General features: G+C 43.1%; 1 protein-coding gene across 1 annotated transcript in view; it reads left to right on the plus strand.

The window, feature by feature from the left end:
* The first annotated feature begins 910 nt into the window (after positions 1–910).
* Positions 911–17,000, plus strand: part of sptbn5 (spectrin, beta, non-erythrocytic 5) — a 39,593-nt gene continuing 23,503 nt past the window's right edge. The window contains exons 1-28 of the mRNA XM_069535710.1: positions 911–936; positions 1,082–1,196; positions 4,711–4,878; positions 5,306–5,422; positions 5,696–5,850; positions 5,935–6,163; positions 8,870–8,956; positions 9,028–9,135; positions 9,257–9,341; positions 9,670–9,803; positions 9,963–10,183; positions 10,537–10,675; positions 10,858–10,989; positions 11,072–11,160; positions 11,257–11,410; positions 11,542–11,745; positions 12,241–12,447; positions 12,793–12,952; positions 13,403–13,539; positions 13,814–14,026; positions 14,170–14,322; positions 14,422–14,552; positions 14,627–14,878; positions 14,994–15,069; positions 15,216–15,427; positions 15,998–16,247; positions 16,334–16,473; positions 16,809–16,908. Coding sequence (XP_069391811.1) covers positions 911–936; positions 1,082–1,196; positions 4,711–4,878; positions 5,306–5,422; positions 5,696–5,850; positions 5,935–6,163; positions 8,870–8,956; positions 9,028–9,135; positions 9,257–9,341; positions 9,670–9,803; positions 9,963–10,183; positions 10,537–10,675; positions 10,858–10,989; positions 11,072–11,160; positions 11,257–11,410; positions 11,542–11,745; positions 12,241–12,447; positions 12,793–12,952; positions 13,403–13,539; positions 13,814–14,026; positions 14,170–14,322; positions 14,422–14,552; positions 14,627–14,878; positions 14,994–15,069; positions 15,216–15,427; positions 15,998–16,247; positions 16,334–16,473; positions 16,809–16,908 — 4,194 coding nt within the window. The remainder of the gene's footprint in view (positions 937–1,081; positions 1,197–4,710; positions 4,879–5,305; positions 5,423–5,695; positions 5,851–5,934; positions 6,164–8,869; positions 8,957–9,027; positions 9,136–9,256; positions 9,342–9,669; positions 9,804–9,962; positions 10,184–10,536; positions 10,676–10,857; positions 10,990–11,071; positions 11,161–11,256; positions 11,411–11,541; positions 11,746–12,240; positions 12,448–12,792; positions 12,953–13,402; positions 13,540–13,813; positions 14,027–14,169; positions 14,323–14,421; positions 14,553–14,626; positions 14,879–14,993; positions 15,070–15,215; positions 15,428–15,997; positions 16,248–16,333; positions 16,474–16,808; positions 16,909–17,000) is intronic.

Below are 17,000 nucleotides of genomic sequence, written 5' to 3' on the forward strand. Positions count from 1 at the left end.
AATAGATTTTTGTGTAACATGAAGAACTTTTAGAATCAGGTTGTTTATACAAAGACAAAACGTGATTTAAACGATGTGTTCAATCAGCACAGATCCACTCTTCATTCAAACTGCTTCACACATCTCCGCTGATTTAATGAGCTGTTATTGTGAGGACGAGACGTTATCAGCTGACTGTGAAGTGTGTGTGCGTGTATACGCACACTCACACGTATGGGTGTGAACTTTGACCCCTGCAGGTTTCTGCTGCAGTCAGGTGAACCTGCTCATGCTGTAAATCCAATGGCTTCAAAGTTCACACACATTACATTAGACGTTGGTCACAGACTCTAACATCAGACTCTAACTTCAGACTCTAACAGCTTTCATATTTCTCAACTCGTCTTCGGAGGTCTCACTCTTGTCTGGGATTTTCCAGCTGGAAAAGACCAAAGAGAAGGTGAGAAAACGTGTGTGTGGTTAGTATTCATTATCTGTTGTGTCTTAGTCCTGTGTGATTGTGCATCACGTTAACCTCACGTATGTAAACGAACGTTCTTACAGGAGTTACATTATTTCAGTAGTTTTAGTCACAAGTTACTTATAACGATGTTTGTAACAAACAAAACTGAATTTTAACAGCTGGTGTAATGTTCATTTCTCATGATGTTAGTTTGTGGGTTTGAATTCAACAACTCATAAATTAATTATCTTATTCTTATTTTTTTTAAAAGTTGTATTTATTTTTTATCTGAAAATTCTTCTCGTTTCATCGTGAAAAATCCAAATTCAACTTTCTCTAAATCGCCAAAAAGTGACCACAAAATTCAAAATGTCTGACTTCCTGTTGAGTTGACTCCAAGACGCTCTTTTGTACATCAGGACATGATTCATGTGTCCAACATGTCAAACGTGTGTTTTTATTTCATACATGAATGGACCTGAATCCATCGATCAGTACCGATCGCTTCATCGTAGATGCATTTAGAGCCAGTTGTGTTCGTGTTGGTCGGCTGTACTTTGAGGCCGTCGTTTGTTTGTCTGCAGAAGTGAAGCAGGTTTTGTCTCTTGAATCATGTTTGAGTCTCCTCTCTGTTTTCAGGATGGAGGGCGAGGAGGACGGAGCGGGGCGGGTCAGGGAGCTGCAGGAGCAGAGGATGACGGTCCAGAAGAAAACCTTCACCAAGTGGATGAACAGCGTTTTCTCCAAGAACGGGGTGAGACAGGAAACTCCCACTCACTGAGAATTCACCCTTTTGTTCCAGAGCAGTAGAAGAAGAATGTCAGACTATTTTCAACTCATTATCCATTAAGATGCAGATTATTTATACACAATAGCTGACGGATGATGGTCTGTGTGTCCGGCTTGTTCAGTTCAGACCTGCAGCTTCATCAGTCTTATCACTCTGCTCTGTTTCCTGCTTCAGCTGCAGGAGCTCACGAGACAAACTTCACACAAAACAAAGACGTTCAAACCCTGAAACTCTGCTGAAGCATGATCTTTAAGTTAATTATGAACTTTTATTATTTACATGCATGACTTTTACTGGAGCTGAGTATTTTTATTGATACTTTTACTGAAGTAAAGGATCTGAGTTGTTTTGTCTCCAGCTCTGACTCATGTCCTGTGGATCAGCTTTAACAGATTCCACTGGGTCTATGTAGCTCCAGCATGATTTCATGTGTTTTTACTGTTTGATAACTGGATGCCAGCTGTTGGCTGAACACTGAGGCCTGCTGCTGATCCTCATTCCCAGAATTCCTCAGGGTTTCTGCAGGAGGGCAGAGTCAAGACCGCATATGTTGTTTTCTTATCCAGCTGAGGACGCAGAGCGTATCTGAGCCCAGGGGCCTCTATTAACACCATAGACTGCATACCTTAAAATTCAAAATGTCTGACTTCCTGTTGAGTCCAATACGTTCTTTTGAACATCAGGACATGATACGTGTGTCCAGCATGTTTTTATTTCAGTGGACCTGAATCCATCGATCAATTCTATATATTGGTTTTAATAATGCACCAATCAACAGACGTGTAAATAGTGTGTTAACTATTCAACCACTGAAATGAAGTTGGATGATCATTATTTCATGAAACTGAATTTTTTATAAAATGTAAAAAACAAACGCTTCTACTGTTTGACTGCTGTAATGTGTCTCCCGGCCGCCGGTGGCAGCACTGAGCGCACTGCTGCTGAGCACTAGTCAGGCGCGAGGCGGTGAAGAAGAGAGAGGCGGTTAATGGCGGGGTTTAGTTTCTCACCTGTAAAAACTCTGAGGCTCTTCAGGTGAGTGAGAATCTGTTCCAAAGTTCTAATGTTCCAAAGTTCTAATGTTCCAAAGTTCTAAAGTTCCAATGTTCTAATGTTCTAAAGTTCTAATGTTCTAATGTTCCAAAGTTCTAAAGTTCCAAAGTTCTAATGTTCCAAAGTTCTAAAGTTCTAATGTTCCAAAGTTCTTATGTTCTAAAGTTCCAAAGTTCTAATGTTCCAAAGTTCTTATGTTCTAAAGTTCCAAAGTTCTAATGTTCCAAAGTTCTAATGTTCCAAAGTAAGTTTCTCCACAAACTTGTATTTAGTTTAAACTGTGACGTCACTGATCCTCATCTTCACTCGTTTTCTCTCATCTACATAAACTAATTAAATTTGTTTTGATGAGAAACTTCATTAAATCAGAAAGTTCCACAAATGTGAGTGAACACAATTAGCTTCAGTAGCTTAGTGTGTGTTGTGTGTTAGCTTGTTGTTTCTTAGCTCAGTGTGTGTTAGCTTGTTGTGTGTCACCTCAGTGTGTGTTAGCTTGTTGTTTCTTAGGTCAGTGTGTGTTAGCTTGTTTTGTGTCACCTCAGTGTGTGTTAGCTTGTTGTGTGTTAGCTCAGTGTGTGTTAGCTTGTTGTTTCTTAGCTCAGTGTGTGTTAGCTTGTTGTGTGTTAGCTTGTTGTTTCTTAGGTCAGTGTGTGTTAGCTTGTTGTGTGTCACCTCAGTGTGTGTTAGCTTGTTGTGTGTTAGCTTGTTGTGTGTTAGCTCAGTGTGTGTTAGCTTGTTGTTTCTTAGCTCAGTGTGTGTTAGCTTGTTGTGTGTCAGCTTGTTGTGTGTTAGCTTGTTGTTTCTTAGGTCAGTGTGTGTTAGCTTGTTGTGTGTCACCTCAGTGTGTGTCACCTCAGTGTGTGTTAGCTTGTTGTGTGTTAGCTCAGTGTGTGTTAGCTTGTTGTTTCTTAGGTCAGTGTGTGTTAGCTTGTTGTGTGTTAGCTTGTTGTTTCTTAGGTCAGTGTGTGTTAGCTTGTTGTGTGTTAGCTTGTTGTTTCTTAGGTCACTGTGTGTTAACCTGTTGTGTGTTAACCTGGTCTCAGTTTTAATTCATTAGATTTTTAAATTGAAACATTCTTGTTTACAGAAACAACCAACTGTGTTCAGGTCATTTCAATCATTTGGGAAATAATTATAAAAAATTTAACTGAATGGTTACGTCGTAAAGTTTGTGTTAGTTTGTGTTCGTACAGTGTTTTGTGAGAGAACTTAAATAAATGATAAACAATATTTTAGTTAATTTTTAAATTTAGGTCAGGAGGGTTTACAGCTTTTCCTTTTATGAGTATGATACTTAAACATAATATAATTTGATGAGCACATGTGACATTTTACTTAAGAGACATCCATAAAATTCAAACTGGAATCATCAAATGAAGGACTGTCAGTTCCAATGTTCAACCATCGGTAGGTTTTCATTTTCACACCAGTGAAACTGCACCCAGACAGTATGTTGCTCATTGTGTTTTTGATAAATCAAATAAATCTCTGTGGGTTTGGAACACGGGGTCGTTCACTGAGTGTTTCAGATGTAGTTTCATGCAGAAGATAAAGCAGCACTGTGGACAAACACACACAGAGGTGTTGAAAGCCTGATGGAGGAGAGTGTCTTGAATTAGAAAACTTTGTGGTGATGGAAGCAACATGTAGCGTGTGTTAGACGTCAGACTTATGTTCTCTGAGATGGTCTGATTAACAAACTGTAAATTATTTTGGAACAAACACTTCAGAGTCTAAAGTTAGGACCGCCACTTGTCCACTTACCTTTAAGATGTTGGGTGGACAGGGCCCCTGACCTGTAGATAACCAGGATGTCCTGAACCAGACAGTACGGAGAGACGTTATGTAACACACCTCAGGGGGAAGTTGGATTGTTAAAATGAAAGTTAACCTAATTGCCCTGGACTTCCTGCCTGTCACACAACTGTACACGTGTTAAATCATGGATTAGAAAACTTGATACTTCTGTTGCTCTGCTCTATTAATATCAGACTGGTACCTTTACTCAAGTAAAAGGGTGTGTGTGTGGGTGGGTGTGTGTGTGTATTGACCTTGACGCATCAGTATATGTGTCCATCTCTAGTTTATGAAAGTATTTGTCATATGAACTTATAATGAAAACAATTGTTGAATCACAACTATAGTTTTCCATTTGCTCCAAACAGTCATGGTTTCATGGAAGTGTATGTGTAAATACTATATTTATTTTAAAGCATCGCGATGCTGTTTGTTTTCATCCATATTCACTGATAGAGAATTTATAAACTGCTGAATAGGGAAAAGCTTCGTTTTATATAAAGTGTATGAATATAACATGTTAAAATGTGAATGAAAAACATAAACCATGGAGCTCTGTTATGAAACTGCTGGTTTGGACTCATGACTGGATCCGGCAGAGTTACTCAACTGTCCTGACCTCCTGCAGGAGAGCGGGGAGCTGACTGACGTCTACGTGGAGCTGAAGACCGGAGTCGTTCTGATTCGTCTGCTGGAGCTCATCTCCAGAGAGACGCTGCCTCCGCCCAGTCGACGTAAACTAAGAGTCCACTGTCTGGAAAACAACAGCATCGCCATCAACTTCCTCAAATCAAAGGTAACTGACCATCCGGTTACCTCACCTGTCCATTATTTTAAGGTTGTTCCGGTCACTTTGTGTAATGTGATGACAACATCAGGGTTTGATGTTGTCATCACATTACATCTCGTGTTTTGTGTGAACTGTGTGAGTGAAAAATGTTTCAGTGTGTTTAAACACAAAGGAAACTTCAAGTCCTGTTGTCTACGTGTCCTAATGACTTCTGATTGCTGTTGGTGTTTATTGTGAGCGCAGGTTAGCGGGGGAGTGAAGATGGCACGGAACGTAGCGTAAAACCCGACAGTTTGTGAATGCACAAATTGGGGAAAGTACCTTTTTGGTTAAAAGCCCAGCTCCAGCCTGTCTGCTGCAATCCTAAAGCACCCTGATTCTACTTCTTCTTCAATTCCCTTGATGACTATCATTCTACAATTTTCGCCGTCAGATTCGGGTGGATCTGATTGGTCCAGAGAATGTGGTGGACGGGGACCGGACGCTGATCCTGGGTCTGCTGTGGATCATCATCCTCAGGTTCCAGATCGGACCGATTAACCTGGAGGAGGTAGAGTCTCTTTTTTTCCCACAACTTATTTAAAAAAAAAAAATAATTGTAACCTGAAACTCAAGTCTTCTCATCTTTCTCTCTCCTTTGTCTTTTCTCCACCTGTCTTCTCTCCCTCTTTTGTATCAATATGTTCCCATCCTCTCTCTTCCGTCTTCTCCATCCTCTTTCCCTCTGCTCTTATTTGTTTTCTAACTTGCTTTTCATTTCCTTTTCTTACGTCCTCCCCTCGCCTCCTTTCCTTCTTTCTTCCTCTCCTCCTGTACCCCTCAGGCGGGTGGTGGTAGTGTCGCTCACCGCTCGGCAAAGGAGGCTCTGCTGATCTGGTGTCAGAGGAAAACTTCGGGCTACAGTGGCGTCAATGTGCAGGACTTCTCGTCCAGCTGGAGGGACGGACTTGCCTTTAACGCCCTCATCCATGCCCACAGGTAAAACCCACGTGTACACACACACACTCACACACTCTCTCTCTCTCACACTCATCCCCCAATCTCTCTCTATCCTCGCCCCAGGCCTGACCTTTTCGACTATCACCGCCTCCATGGCGACGACCCCATCCGTAACCTGGAGCACGCCTTCTCCCTGGCAGAGCGGCAGTTTGGGATCATGCAGCTGCTGGAGGTGGAGGACATGGTGGTCCCTCATCCTGACGAGAAGTCCATCATGACCTACGTGTCCCTGTACTACCACTACTTCTCCAAGATGAAGCAGGGACAGACCATCCAGAAGAGACTTGCTAAGGTCTGAAGCAGCACCACATGGGGGCGCCACTGAGCCACTATATATATGATTTTATTTATGCTGATCTCATCCAGATGAAAACATTGTTTTGATTATGGTGTTAACATGAGTTGCTTATAGAATATTCATGTTCCTGTTAACACGTTACAGAGCGTAGTGCAGTTATGACCCACATCGTCATGACCGACATAATCTGACAGTTTTAAAATCCCAACACAAGTTTAATGTACAATGAATTAACCTTTTCAATGTGTTCTTTTAAACTCCAACAGGACTTTATAATGTCATTTAAACATACATGTCAACATAATCAGACTCAGAATACTCCACATGTCTTTATTCCATTGTGTTTTCTGAGAATCCCCTCATTCAGGATAAGTTAATCAGAACATGCTGTTTACACGACAATGTCTTATTCAGACTATCGTCTTAATCTGGTTGATAATGATGATTTAATATTGCTGTCCATGTAAAAGTAGTCTGATATTTTCTGCTGTTGGAACTCAAACTCATATCTTAAAGATGATAATTGGTTTTCTATAAATTCATTTTTCTCTTTGTACAAATCTTGCACTGCTCTGCCCTCTGCAGGCTGCTATTGGTACTGTAGCAGCAGTCTGTCTTGAAATCTCATCCACAGACATTTTCTCCTCTAGAATAAGTGAACATGAGTCTCCTCGCTGACCATTGGCTGGTTTGTTGCATCATGGTGTTCTCTAATCCATCAGGTTCCACTGCCTGCCTATCAAGCGGCGTGGATTACAGTCAGATTAGATTCAGGACTCATGGGAGCTCAACCGCAAGAGCTACAGAGCTGCAGCACACGGAACTCACACCATCTTACATCCTACCCACTGAAAGAACCCTCTGAAAGAACCCACTGAAAGAACCCTCTGAAAGAACCCTCTGAAAGAACCCTCTGAAAGAAAGACACCAGTGATACTAATGTTAAAAATACAGATAATATATTTACATGACAAAAGAAATGCTCACGTTTTATAGCGTAATGTTATTTAAATTGATAATATTTGAGTAATAATAGTTGAGATGTTTCATGTGAGGTGACAGTGCAGCCTTGACCCCTCTATCCTGTGAGGTCAGTGGGTGTGGCTGCAGACACTAAGCTAATCAGATCACACACACACTCACTGAGACGCTGCTGTAGGCAGCTTCACAAACATCAGCGATCGTTCTGCGACTCCACAGAAACACCGTTAGAGCAGAGGAGACGGATCTGGACGATAGAGTTGGTGTTCAGCTCCTGTTGCTCCTGATAACACAATGAAACAGACCGTCCTAAGATTTAACCCTGGACTCAGAGGGCAGTTGATTGGTTTCTATTTGTTGTCGTTTGTCTTTGTGGGGTTGGTCTGCCTGCAGATTTGTTGTATTAGTTCTGAGAGCAGTTTGTCGTTTCATGGATCCAAGGAAAAGTGATGGAGCAAACAAGTTTCTGTTCATGCTGAGGGATTTTAATTTATGGCTTTAGCACCTGTGTAAGGTTTAATTCATGAGAGCAGCTAAAAACAAACTTATAGAGTCTGATTGCTGATCTTTCTATATCTGGAAATTCCAGTTTTATAATCAGAGGCTTTCAGTTGTTGTGCAACTGCAGATGTTCAGAGTTCCTTTTGACCTGGTTCACCAATGCTCTGTTGAATTTAAATCTCAATATGCACTGACAATGTTATATTACCATGAGGGAAGGTTTCTGTCCATTGCCTTAGTGTCGTACTCTTGTGAACTATAAGCTCTGCTTCATTCAAAGCATGTTTGATAGTAGATGTACAAACACAGGAAATATAGATATTTAAAAAAAGTTGAGGGTAGTTAATTTTCTCTCTCTTCTAATGTTCAGCTGTGATGGTTGGAACTTGTGCAATAACTGCTGTTGATGTTTATGTACCAGGTGTTTCGAGGTCCAGTGGTTTACCTGGTGTCACGTAATGATGGTTTATATTTATAGATGCAGCTCCATCAGGTTCCCAACAATCCCCAACATGGAAAGGACAGGAAATGACCTGTGGGGTCTTTCCAGACTTTAACAGCAGTTAGTACATCAGGTGGTTTTAGCCAAACTGGAGACATCAGATGTTCCAGGTTCAGTCTGCACCTCTAGAAGACTCTTTAGCATCTGTGCTGAAAACACTAAATGTTTTGAGGTCCAGGTGAGGTAGAGGTAACGGGTGTAGCAGGTGTGTTTTATGTGCAGTCTATACTCTGCACCGGTGTGTGGTGGAGTAATGTTTTAGGTTTGAGGTAACAACATGTCATTGGGAGGAAGTCTCAGTGGTCAGTGGGTGAAGAGGGAGTACAGGAGAGAGTCATCCACCCGATCCCACCACAAGGTTTGTTCTGCGTCTCATCATCGTGTCCTGTTGCTCTGTTTCAATAAATTCATGAAGTCATTCACTGGACCTGTAGTTCTCGAACCTGAGGTGATAGAACTACGTTCTCCTTATTGTTCAATCGAAGGAAACAGTCTCCTCACAACTCGGACGGACAAGTTGAAATTAGGGGCCACAAGGAGATTTACTTTGTATTTGAGAGTTACAGGAAAACCACGAGATGAAAATAAAAATAAATAGGAGCAATTGGAGAGTGCAAAAATCTGCATCCACTATTCTGTTGTTCAGAGGTTCTGAGGTGCATCAGGTCGGTTCTGAAGAACATCTCTGACGACTTTGTTCCTGTGTGTCTGCTCAGATTGTGGGGATGTTGATGGAGCTGGATGACATGAAGGTGCGGTATGAGAGAATGGTCTCACATCTGCTGCAATGGATCAAAACCAAGGTAACGAAACCACAGTGACAGGAAGTGCAGCCGCTGTGTGGATGAACTCATGGTTTCTTGTCTGACTGCAGGTGGTTCAGCTGAATGACAGACGATTCCCAAACTCTCTGAAGGAGATGCAGACGCTGATGACGGCTTTCAAAACCTACAGGACAGTGGAAAAACCTCCTAAATACCAGGTGAGACTCCATCATGTTTCCGTCTTCTCAGTAAAAACAAACTAAATATGCTTTTTTCTGTGCATTGTCATTTGAGTTTTGACTTCTTGGTGCTTCTGGATGTGTCCTTGTCTCTCTGTAGGAACGTGGGGCAATTGAGGCTCATCTCTTCAGTCTGAAGACGCAGCTGGCCGCCAACAACCAGCGGTCCTACAATCCTCCAGAGGGTAAATGACACAGTCCAGCCATTCACTTTCTGAGGGTTGTATCTTTGTTATTAGCCACAGCAGTGTCTGTAAATAGATGATTATCTGGATCGCCCCCCCGGTGGCTGGCTGCAGTACAGTTCATAACAGCTTCCTCCTCCATGTTAGCAGATGGGACATGGATCAAACAAAAAAAAAGTAGTTAAATAAAGATGGTTTCTGGTATGTTTGGTAGTCCTCATCTCATGTGTTCATGTTTCTGATAAGTTTGGTTTTAAGTAGTTATTAGTCTATGATTTGTTCAAAACAACATATTTCATTACCTAATATTGCGTTTCTGTGTGTGAAGGTGAAACACTGCGTGACATAGAGAAGAGTTGGGTCTTGTTGGAGAGAGCTGAACACGAACGAGAACGTGCCCTGCAGGGGGCGCTGCTCCGTCTGGAGAACCTGGAGCAGCTTGCCCAGAAGTTTGGGAGGAAGGTAGATTCTCCTAAAAGAAAAAATCTAATACAATGCACATTGATACTTTCTGAGGCAAAAAGTGAACGTTTGTAGTGATCAACAATTTAACAAATGCTAATGATGGATTCGTGTTACATCCAGAATTCAGGCAGTGCTCTGTTTGTTTTGGTACCTCAGGCAGCTCTGAGAGAGGGGTATCTGGAGGACACGGTGCGGCTCATCCGGAGGCAGGACGTCCGAGGTCTTTCCACCCTGGAGGAGGTGCAGGCAGCTGGCCGGCGTCTGGAGGCCCTTGCCACAGACGCTCTGGCCAGAGAGCCACGCTTCACTGCCCTGAGAGACATGGCCAAGACCATTGAGAGAGGAAACTACCACAGCAAGGAGCAGATCATCAGGCGGTGAGTGACCTGCTGTTTGCTCCATCAGGTGCAGGGTTGAATGAGGACCTGAAGGGACAGTGTGGGGTGAGACTGGTGCCAGGTATCAGGAGTATGTGAGGATGAGGAGGTGGTTTAAGTGAAAGATGAGTGACAACTGAAGACAGAAATAAAATCAGGTGTCACCAGCGAAGTGTGGTGACTGGATTTCAAATCCTGACTTTCACAGTGCAGCTCTGACCTCATCAGTGTGATGCGTCTATGCAGCCAGTGGCCGAAGGCTTTATGTTTTCAAGTTCGCCGCCTTTTGAGTGTGATATCTCAAGAAGTCCGTCAGGGAAAGAACCATATGTACTCTGTCTGTGTGTCCTAAGGGAGGAGAGCATTCGTAACCGATGGAAGGACCTGTTGCAGCAGCTACAGGAGCACAGGGGGCTGCTGGGTAATGTAGTTGAAACCCTCAGCTGCCTCCGAGACATCGAAATTGTCTCCCAGGAGTTGAAAGAACTCCAGGTAAATACGCTTTGGTTTGTTAAGTAGATTGCAGCTGGGTTTTAAAATGTACACATAAGAAATAATTTTGTGTTGCTCCTTTGTACCATCTGTAAGTAATAATTCATTTTACAGCACAGGATCAGTATTTATTATCCTGTTCTTTCTAACATTTCCCTGTTCTCTCCTTTCTTTCTCTTCAGTCCCAGGCCAGTTCCTCTGACCTGGGGAAGCAGCTGACGGAGGTGGAGTCTCTCCTTCAGAAGCAGGATCTCCTGGAAGCTCAGATCTCGGCTCATGGTGAAACCATCGCCACCATCAGCAGCACAGCTCTGGTACAGCACTGATCGTCGTCTCATGCTGGTGCTGCAGCTGGATGAAAGGAATCGTACGCTCACCTCTCTCTCTCTCTTTCAGGGAAAAGTGAGCGACGGTCAGCAGATTCATAGCAGAGTAAGAGCTCTCGACACTCAGTACAAATCTCTGGTGTCGCTCAGCAGCAACAGGTATTCTTCAGTTTCACTTTTTAATAAAATCTTATTCAGGAAGAACGTAACACATGTCAATGTACAAACACGGAACTCCTACTTCTCTCCTCTCAGGAGGAAACAGTTGGAGGCTCAGTTGAGGTTGTTCGAGTTCTTCCATGACTGCGAGGAGTTGGAGGCGTGGCTGTATGAGCGCTGGTTGAGACTGCAGACAGCCGGACTGGGACGAGACCTCAACCACACCCAGCTGGCTCAACACAATCACAAGGTGAGACGTACAACTTTACATGATTCCTTGTGTCTTTTTAACAACATGAAACAATGAGCAATGCACACATGAAAGTACTTTGATAAAGTAAAAATCTGGTCAGTTCAATAAATGTTATCATATTGTCTCAGGTGCTGGAGGCGGAGATCCAGGCTCAGGAGTCCCTGTACCAAGGAGTTCTGGGTCGAGGTCAGGATCAGCTGTCCAAACAGAGCCGGGTCAACCAGCGAGCCGTCCAGAAGTGGATCAGGACTTTAAAGAGACAGTGGGCCCACCTGACCGACGAGGTGACGGGACGCCGCAACAGGCTGCAGGCTGCCACAACCATCAAACAGGTAGACGAGGTGTACGCTTTCTAACCGGTGAGAGAAGAGCAACAGATACAAGACAAACTATTTCACTCATGCCTGTTTTTCTGTTTATCTGCGCTAGATAAATAAACTGCCCTCACCCTAACCCAGCTCTTCAATCTATAACTACCATAACACCAACATAATATAATGATAATTCATTATTATTAATAACAAATTATTATCAATAATGGCAATTTAATAGTAATTATAATGATAAATTAATAATAAATTGGCACAAAAACAAGCAATTTTGCATAAAATGTTGTCAATTACATTTTTTAAATGTATTTAATTTCCTCTTTTTATTTTGCTGCTTTTTATCTGGTGTGATTATGAAGATTTTTTTCTAAACTTTAAGTCCCAATAAACAAAAACCACAGCAAATAATTGAGTGTGTTTAGGTTTATTGGGACTGGATCCACGTAATCTCAGACCTCTGTAGTTTACGACAGATTAACAAACCTTTCTTCTGCGCAGTACTTTGCAGAAGTGGAAGAGGCCAACTCATGGTTGGGAGACAGGAAACCGCTGCTGACCAGCGAGGACCAAGGGAAGGATGAGTCGAGCACGGCGGCGCTGCTACAGCGGCACCTGCGACTGGAGAAGGAGATGTCGGCCTACGCCTCCGAGATGAAGAGGTTGTCAGAGCAGGCGAAGAGCGCTGCGCAGCTAACAGCTCTGACTGTGAGTAAAGACTCAAATCATAAAATCCACGTGTGGCTCTGTACAGATCTACACATCTGTACACATCTGTGTAGTATACGACGGTGTCCCTTCATACTGCATTCCACTTCTTTACCGTTTAGGACACTGGCCTCCAGCTGACCTGAGTCTGACTGAGTGTTGTTTATATTCACTCTTTCAGAGTCAGTTTTACATAAACTGATAACAAATGAAAAGTTCACAGCCTCTCCTGACATCTTCACAGTTGAAATCATGCAGAGAGAGAATCTGTGCAACAGCCAGATGATGAGAAATACAAAAAACCTTCATGTTTGACCTCCACCATGTTGCCCTCTACCTGTGTAGGCGGAGCCTCAGCAGAGTAAAATGATGGAATACAGTGACTCATCTGGAGAGGAGGAGGTGCCAGGAACCAGCACATCATCACCAAGCCTAAAGGGAGGGAGGAGCCACACCCTTCAGAGTGAGGAGATTAAGGCCAAGGTCCGCTTCAGATACAGCAGAGGTACAGCTGAGCCGACATCTTCGATTGGTCATTTAATATAAATAATCCAAATGATTTTATCTGGACAGGACATGTCAGTTGTTACTGTTAAATAGTGTGTGGGGAAGCCAACAGCTAACAATTAGCCAGTTAGCATCAGTAAGTGAACTGCAGAGCTTTCAAAATGAATACATTTAATACGTTTAACTTCTGCTAACTGTAGCTGTTGTTTCATAATGCCAGAAAGTCCAAATTGTAAAAACAGCAATAGATATCGAATCCAGTATCCACGGACAATGTGATCCACGGTTGACTGGAGGTTTTTCTGTCCACATAAAAGGCATAAGATGCTTTGTTGTGTCGGAGTTGTAGGACTCATGGTCAGAGAGTCATTAAACATTTCAAGTAGAACAGGATCTGACCTGCTGGAGAATCTTAACACATATTAACTGATTGTTTTCTTCCATCCAGGCCAGTTTCCATGGGATCGTAATGAGATTGTTATCGTTGTCAGCAACGAGCCGGATGGAGACCGAGTTCTTGCCAGAGACGGCCGAGGAAACCAGCAGCTCATCCCCAAAACCTACCTAACCCTGCTGTCAGCCACAGTAAGATCGATTAAATCAGATCAATAATCCAAGCACAGCACTAAAGACTGACCTGTAATAACCAATTATTGTGAATTAATAATAAATCACTCACTGTGAATTTCATGTATAGAAAATAATAAACCTTTTGATTCTCAGTCCTTTATTAAGCCACAGAGAAATGACTACCTGACCGTGTGCAAATGTTTCAAATAAAAGGAACCAATCTAAATATTGTATGTTTACATTTTTGGTCCTGACTCAGACGTGTCATTAATAACATCCTCCGTTTCAGCCTGCGCCGCCCACCACGCCAGTCGGCACCAATGGCGTACCAGAGAGCCCAAGCAGGAAGGTGAGTCGCCCCAGACGAAGCCGCTCGATGCGCCGCAGCACGACTGAGATCCAAACATCGGGGATTCCAGACCCACAGTACCAGAGAGACACTGTGGAGCGCACACAGACTCAACTGGATGAGGACTACAAGTCCCTATACAAGCTGGTCAAGGTGAGAGAGTGGGATATGTAGACCGATAATAATGCAGTTCAGATTTTATCTTTGTGAAGCGAACATACAGATATTTGTCTGTGTATGTCATGTCATGCATTGTTTAAAATGGAAACAAAGACTCTTGATGTTTTGCGTTTCAGACGAGGACTACAAGTCTGGAGGAGATGCTGCGTCTGCATCGATTCTACAACAGCTACCAGGAGTTTGAGTCATGGATGGAGGACAAGGAGAACATCCTGAACACTTTCAGCACCGATTCTGAAAACCTGGGGGTCGTTCAGGCCAAATACGAGGTTTCCAGCATGATGCATGAAAATATAAAAATGAGTTCAAAGCTTTACTTGGCTCCAAACTGAGATTCAGCCAATATTCACGTTGACTTCTGGTTTTAGAACTTCCTGACTGAGTTGATGAGTGGGCGTGGCCAGTTGGATGACATAATCAAAATGGCGGAGGAGCTGGTGAGGAGTCGACACAGTAAACAGAGAGAGATCCAGGCCAGGCAGAGGAAAGTTTCCAACAGGTACGAAACAGTGGAAAACCATCGACGTCAATCATCACAGAGAGTCAGTGAACTGATTCTGTTCCTGCCCTCAGGTGGGATCGGATCCAACAGCTGAAGGATGAGAAGGGACACGAGCTGCTGAGTACAGCAGATGTGCAGTCCTTTCTGCAGAACTGTGATGAGGCTAAAGCTCTGCTGCAGGATCAACTGTCCCGGCTCGACGTCGTGGACGTGGGCTGCAGCTCCTTCACGCTGTCGGCCGAGGAGAAGAACCAGGCTCAGGCGCTCAGAGACATCCAGACCCTGGAGGGCAAGATCTCCTACCTGAAGAGCGTTGCAAAGATGTATGAGATACACTGTCGGATTTTTCCTGAGAAACAAGAAGAAGAATTTGTTATGTTTTAAAAGAATTAAAAATCAACACTGAAAACATTTGATGTTTTTTGTCCTGTGTTACAGGAAGCAGGACTGCAGTCCAGCAGAGAGTGCAGCCATCATGGAGGAGGTCCGGCATCTGGAGGCTCTACTGAGACAGGTCAAATGAGATCAAATCATCATCACTAACTATTTGTGTAGGAGTGACGCATCTCATGACGCATAGTGTTTAACTCTGCTACAGGAACTGAAAACCTGTGTGTCAACCGTCCAGTCTGAAATCACATCAGTTCTGTTGTTTCTCAGGTGAAACATCAGGCTGCAGAGAGACAGCGCCTCCTAGAGGAGGCCCGCAGGCTGCAGAGCTTCCAGCAGCAGGCCAAAGAGCTGCAGCGCTGGGCGGTTTCCATGCAGGAGCGCCTCCTGCAGGAGGAGACGGCTGCTGACGTGGCCTCGGCCGTTGCCCTGCTGGAACAACATCGGGAGCTGTGGCTGGAGATGGAGGAGCAGAGGAGCAGGTAAAGAGGAAGAGTCAGGAGGTACCGCCAAAGTAAAACCCAGCACAGGTTATTACTGCCTGAATGGATTTCTTTATTTCAGTCTTTATTCCTTGTCTGCATTTAAAAACTCTAATGAATCAGTTGTTTTATTTATATTTAAAAAATATTTCTATAGATGCAAATATTAAAATAGACATTTCAAATGTAATCTTTCAGAAATAAAATAAAATGTCCTGACAAAAGATTTTCTGTGTATCACACAACTAAAAATTTACTTTTCAGTTCATTCTTTTAGTTGGAAACATTTTTAAATATATTTTCAATATTCCTGTTTGCAATTTCATGTTAATTTGTGCTCTGTACACTGAGAACCTTGTAATACTGCACTTGATCTGAGCACACAAATTGAAATAGTACTTTTTAGTTTGTTACTTTCTTTTATTATTTAATTTGATGAAGCTGACCAGTCTAATGTCCATTATTCTATCAAATGATAGTAGTTAGTGTAAAGTCATTGAATTATCACCAGTTTGAATTACAGTGTGAATGAGCTGCACTGGCTGAATATTTTCCTCATGATTGTCTCAGCCTGATGGATATGGAGAAGTTGGGGAAATCTCTTCAGCAGAGCTCTTCTATGAAGAAGATGAGTAGTGTTGACATCCAGCACACCCTGGACAATCTCACTGCTGATTGGTCAAAACTGGACAGGATGTGGACCAGTAGGAATCAGCGCTTGGAGCAGGGGGTGGAGTTCCAGAGGTTGAACCAGGAGGGAGACCGGATTGAGGCGGCGTTGTCCGGACATGAAGCCCGACTAAGGGTCAAAGACGTCGGGGTGAGGATGCTTCTCTTTGATCCGTTTCATGGTCCATCAACCCTGAAAGTGTAACATACTAAGTATCTGTGTGTTTATTGATGCAGGACTCGGTGGACAGTGTCCACAGTCTGCTGGGCCGACAGGAGGAGATGGAAGGTCTCCTGAAGGCTTTGGACCAACGGATTGATCATTTCAGTGAGCGCAGCCTGGAGCTAATCAACCGACAACACTATGCTGCTAAAGAGTAAGAGAACAGAAGTGTTTGTCACTATGTTCAATAGGAGTTGTCAGTTTATTTATACAGCACTAAATAATAACACATCACTATTCTCAAGGTCCAGACCAAACTCTTCACAATATAACTCACCCGCTTTACACCCAATATTTCCCCACATGCAGTCGGCACGTTTACCGTCCTTCAGTGCAACACAGAATACCTGAAGCACTATTCATCTCAATGTCATTTGTCTACAGAAACATGGGTTTCTAGTCACTAGTTCAACAAACACATGTTTTCTACTGATGATAATGGAGAGAGTCATGTAATTCTGTTTTAAAAATACTGAGTTGACGTTTCAGCATCAAGGAGAGAAGCAGGAGCATCCAAAGGGCCAATAGGAGGCTGAAAGACGGCAGCAGGCAGAGGAGGACTCTGCTGCTGGCCTCAAAGAAATACCAGGTATTATGTCATCAAATGTGACCATCCTTCATCTTACGATCTGTTGTATTCTGGGATACTCTGTTGAATTATTTAGTCAACTCTTTACATAT

This window comes from Paralichthys olivaceus, chromosome 12 (genome assembly GCF_024713975.1).
Source record: "Paralichthys olivaceus isolate ysfri-2021 chromosome 12, ASM2471397v2, whole genome shotgun sequence".
Taxonomy (NCBI): Eukaryota; Metazoa; Chordata; class Actinopteri; order Pleuronectiformes; family Paralichthyidae; genus Paralichthys; species Paralichthys olivaceus.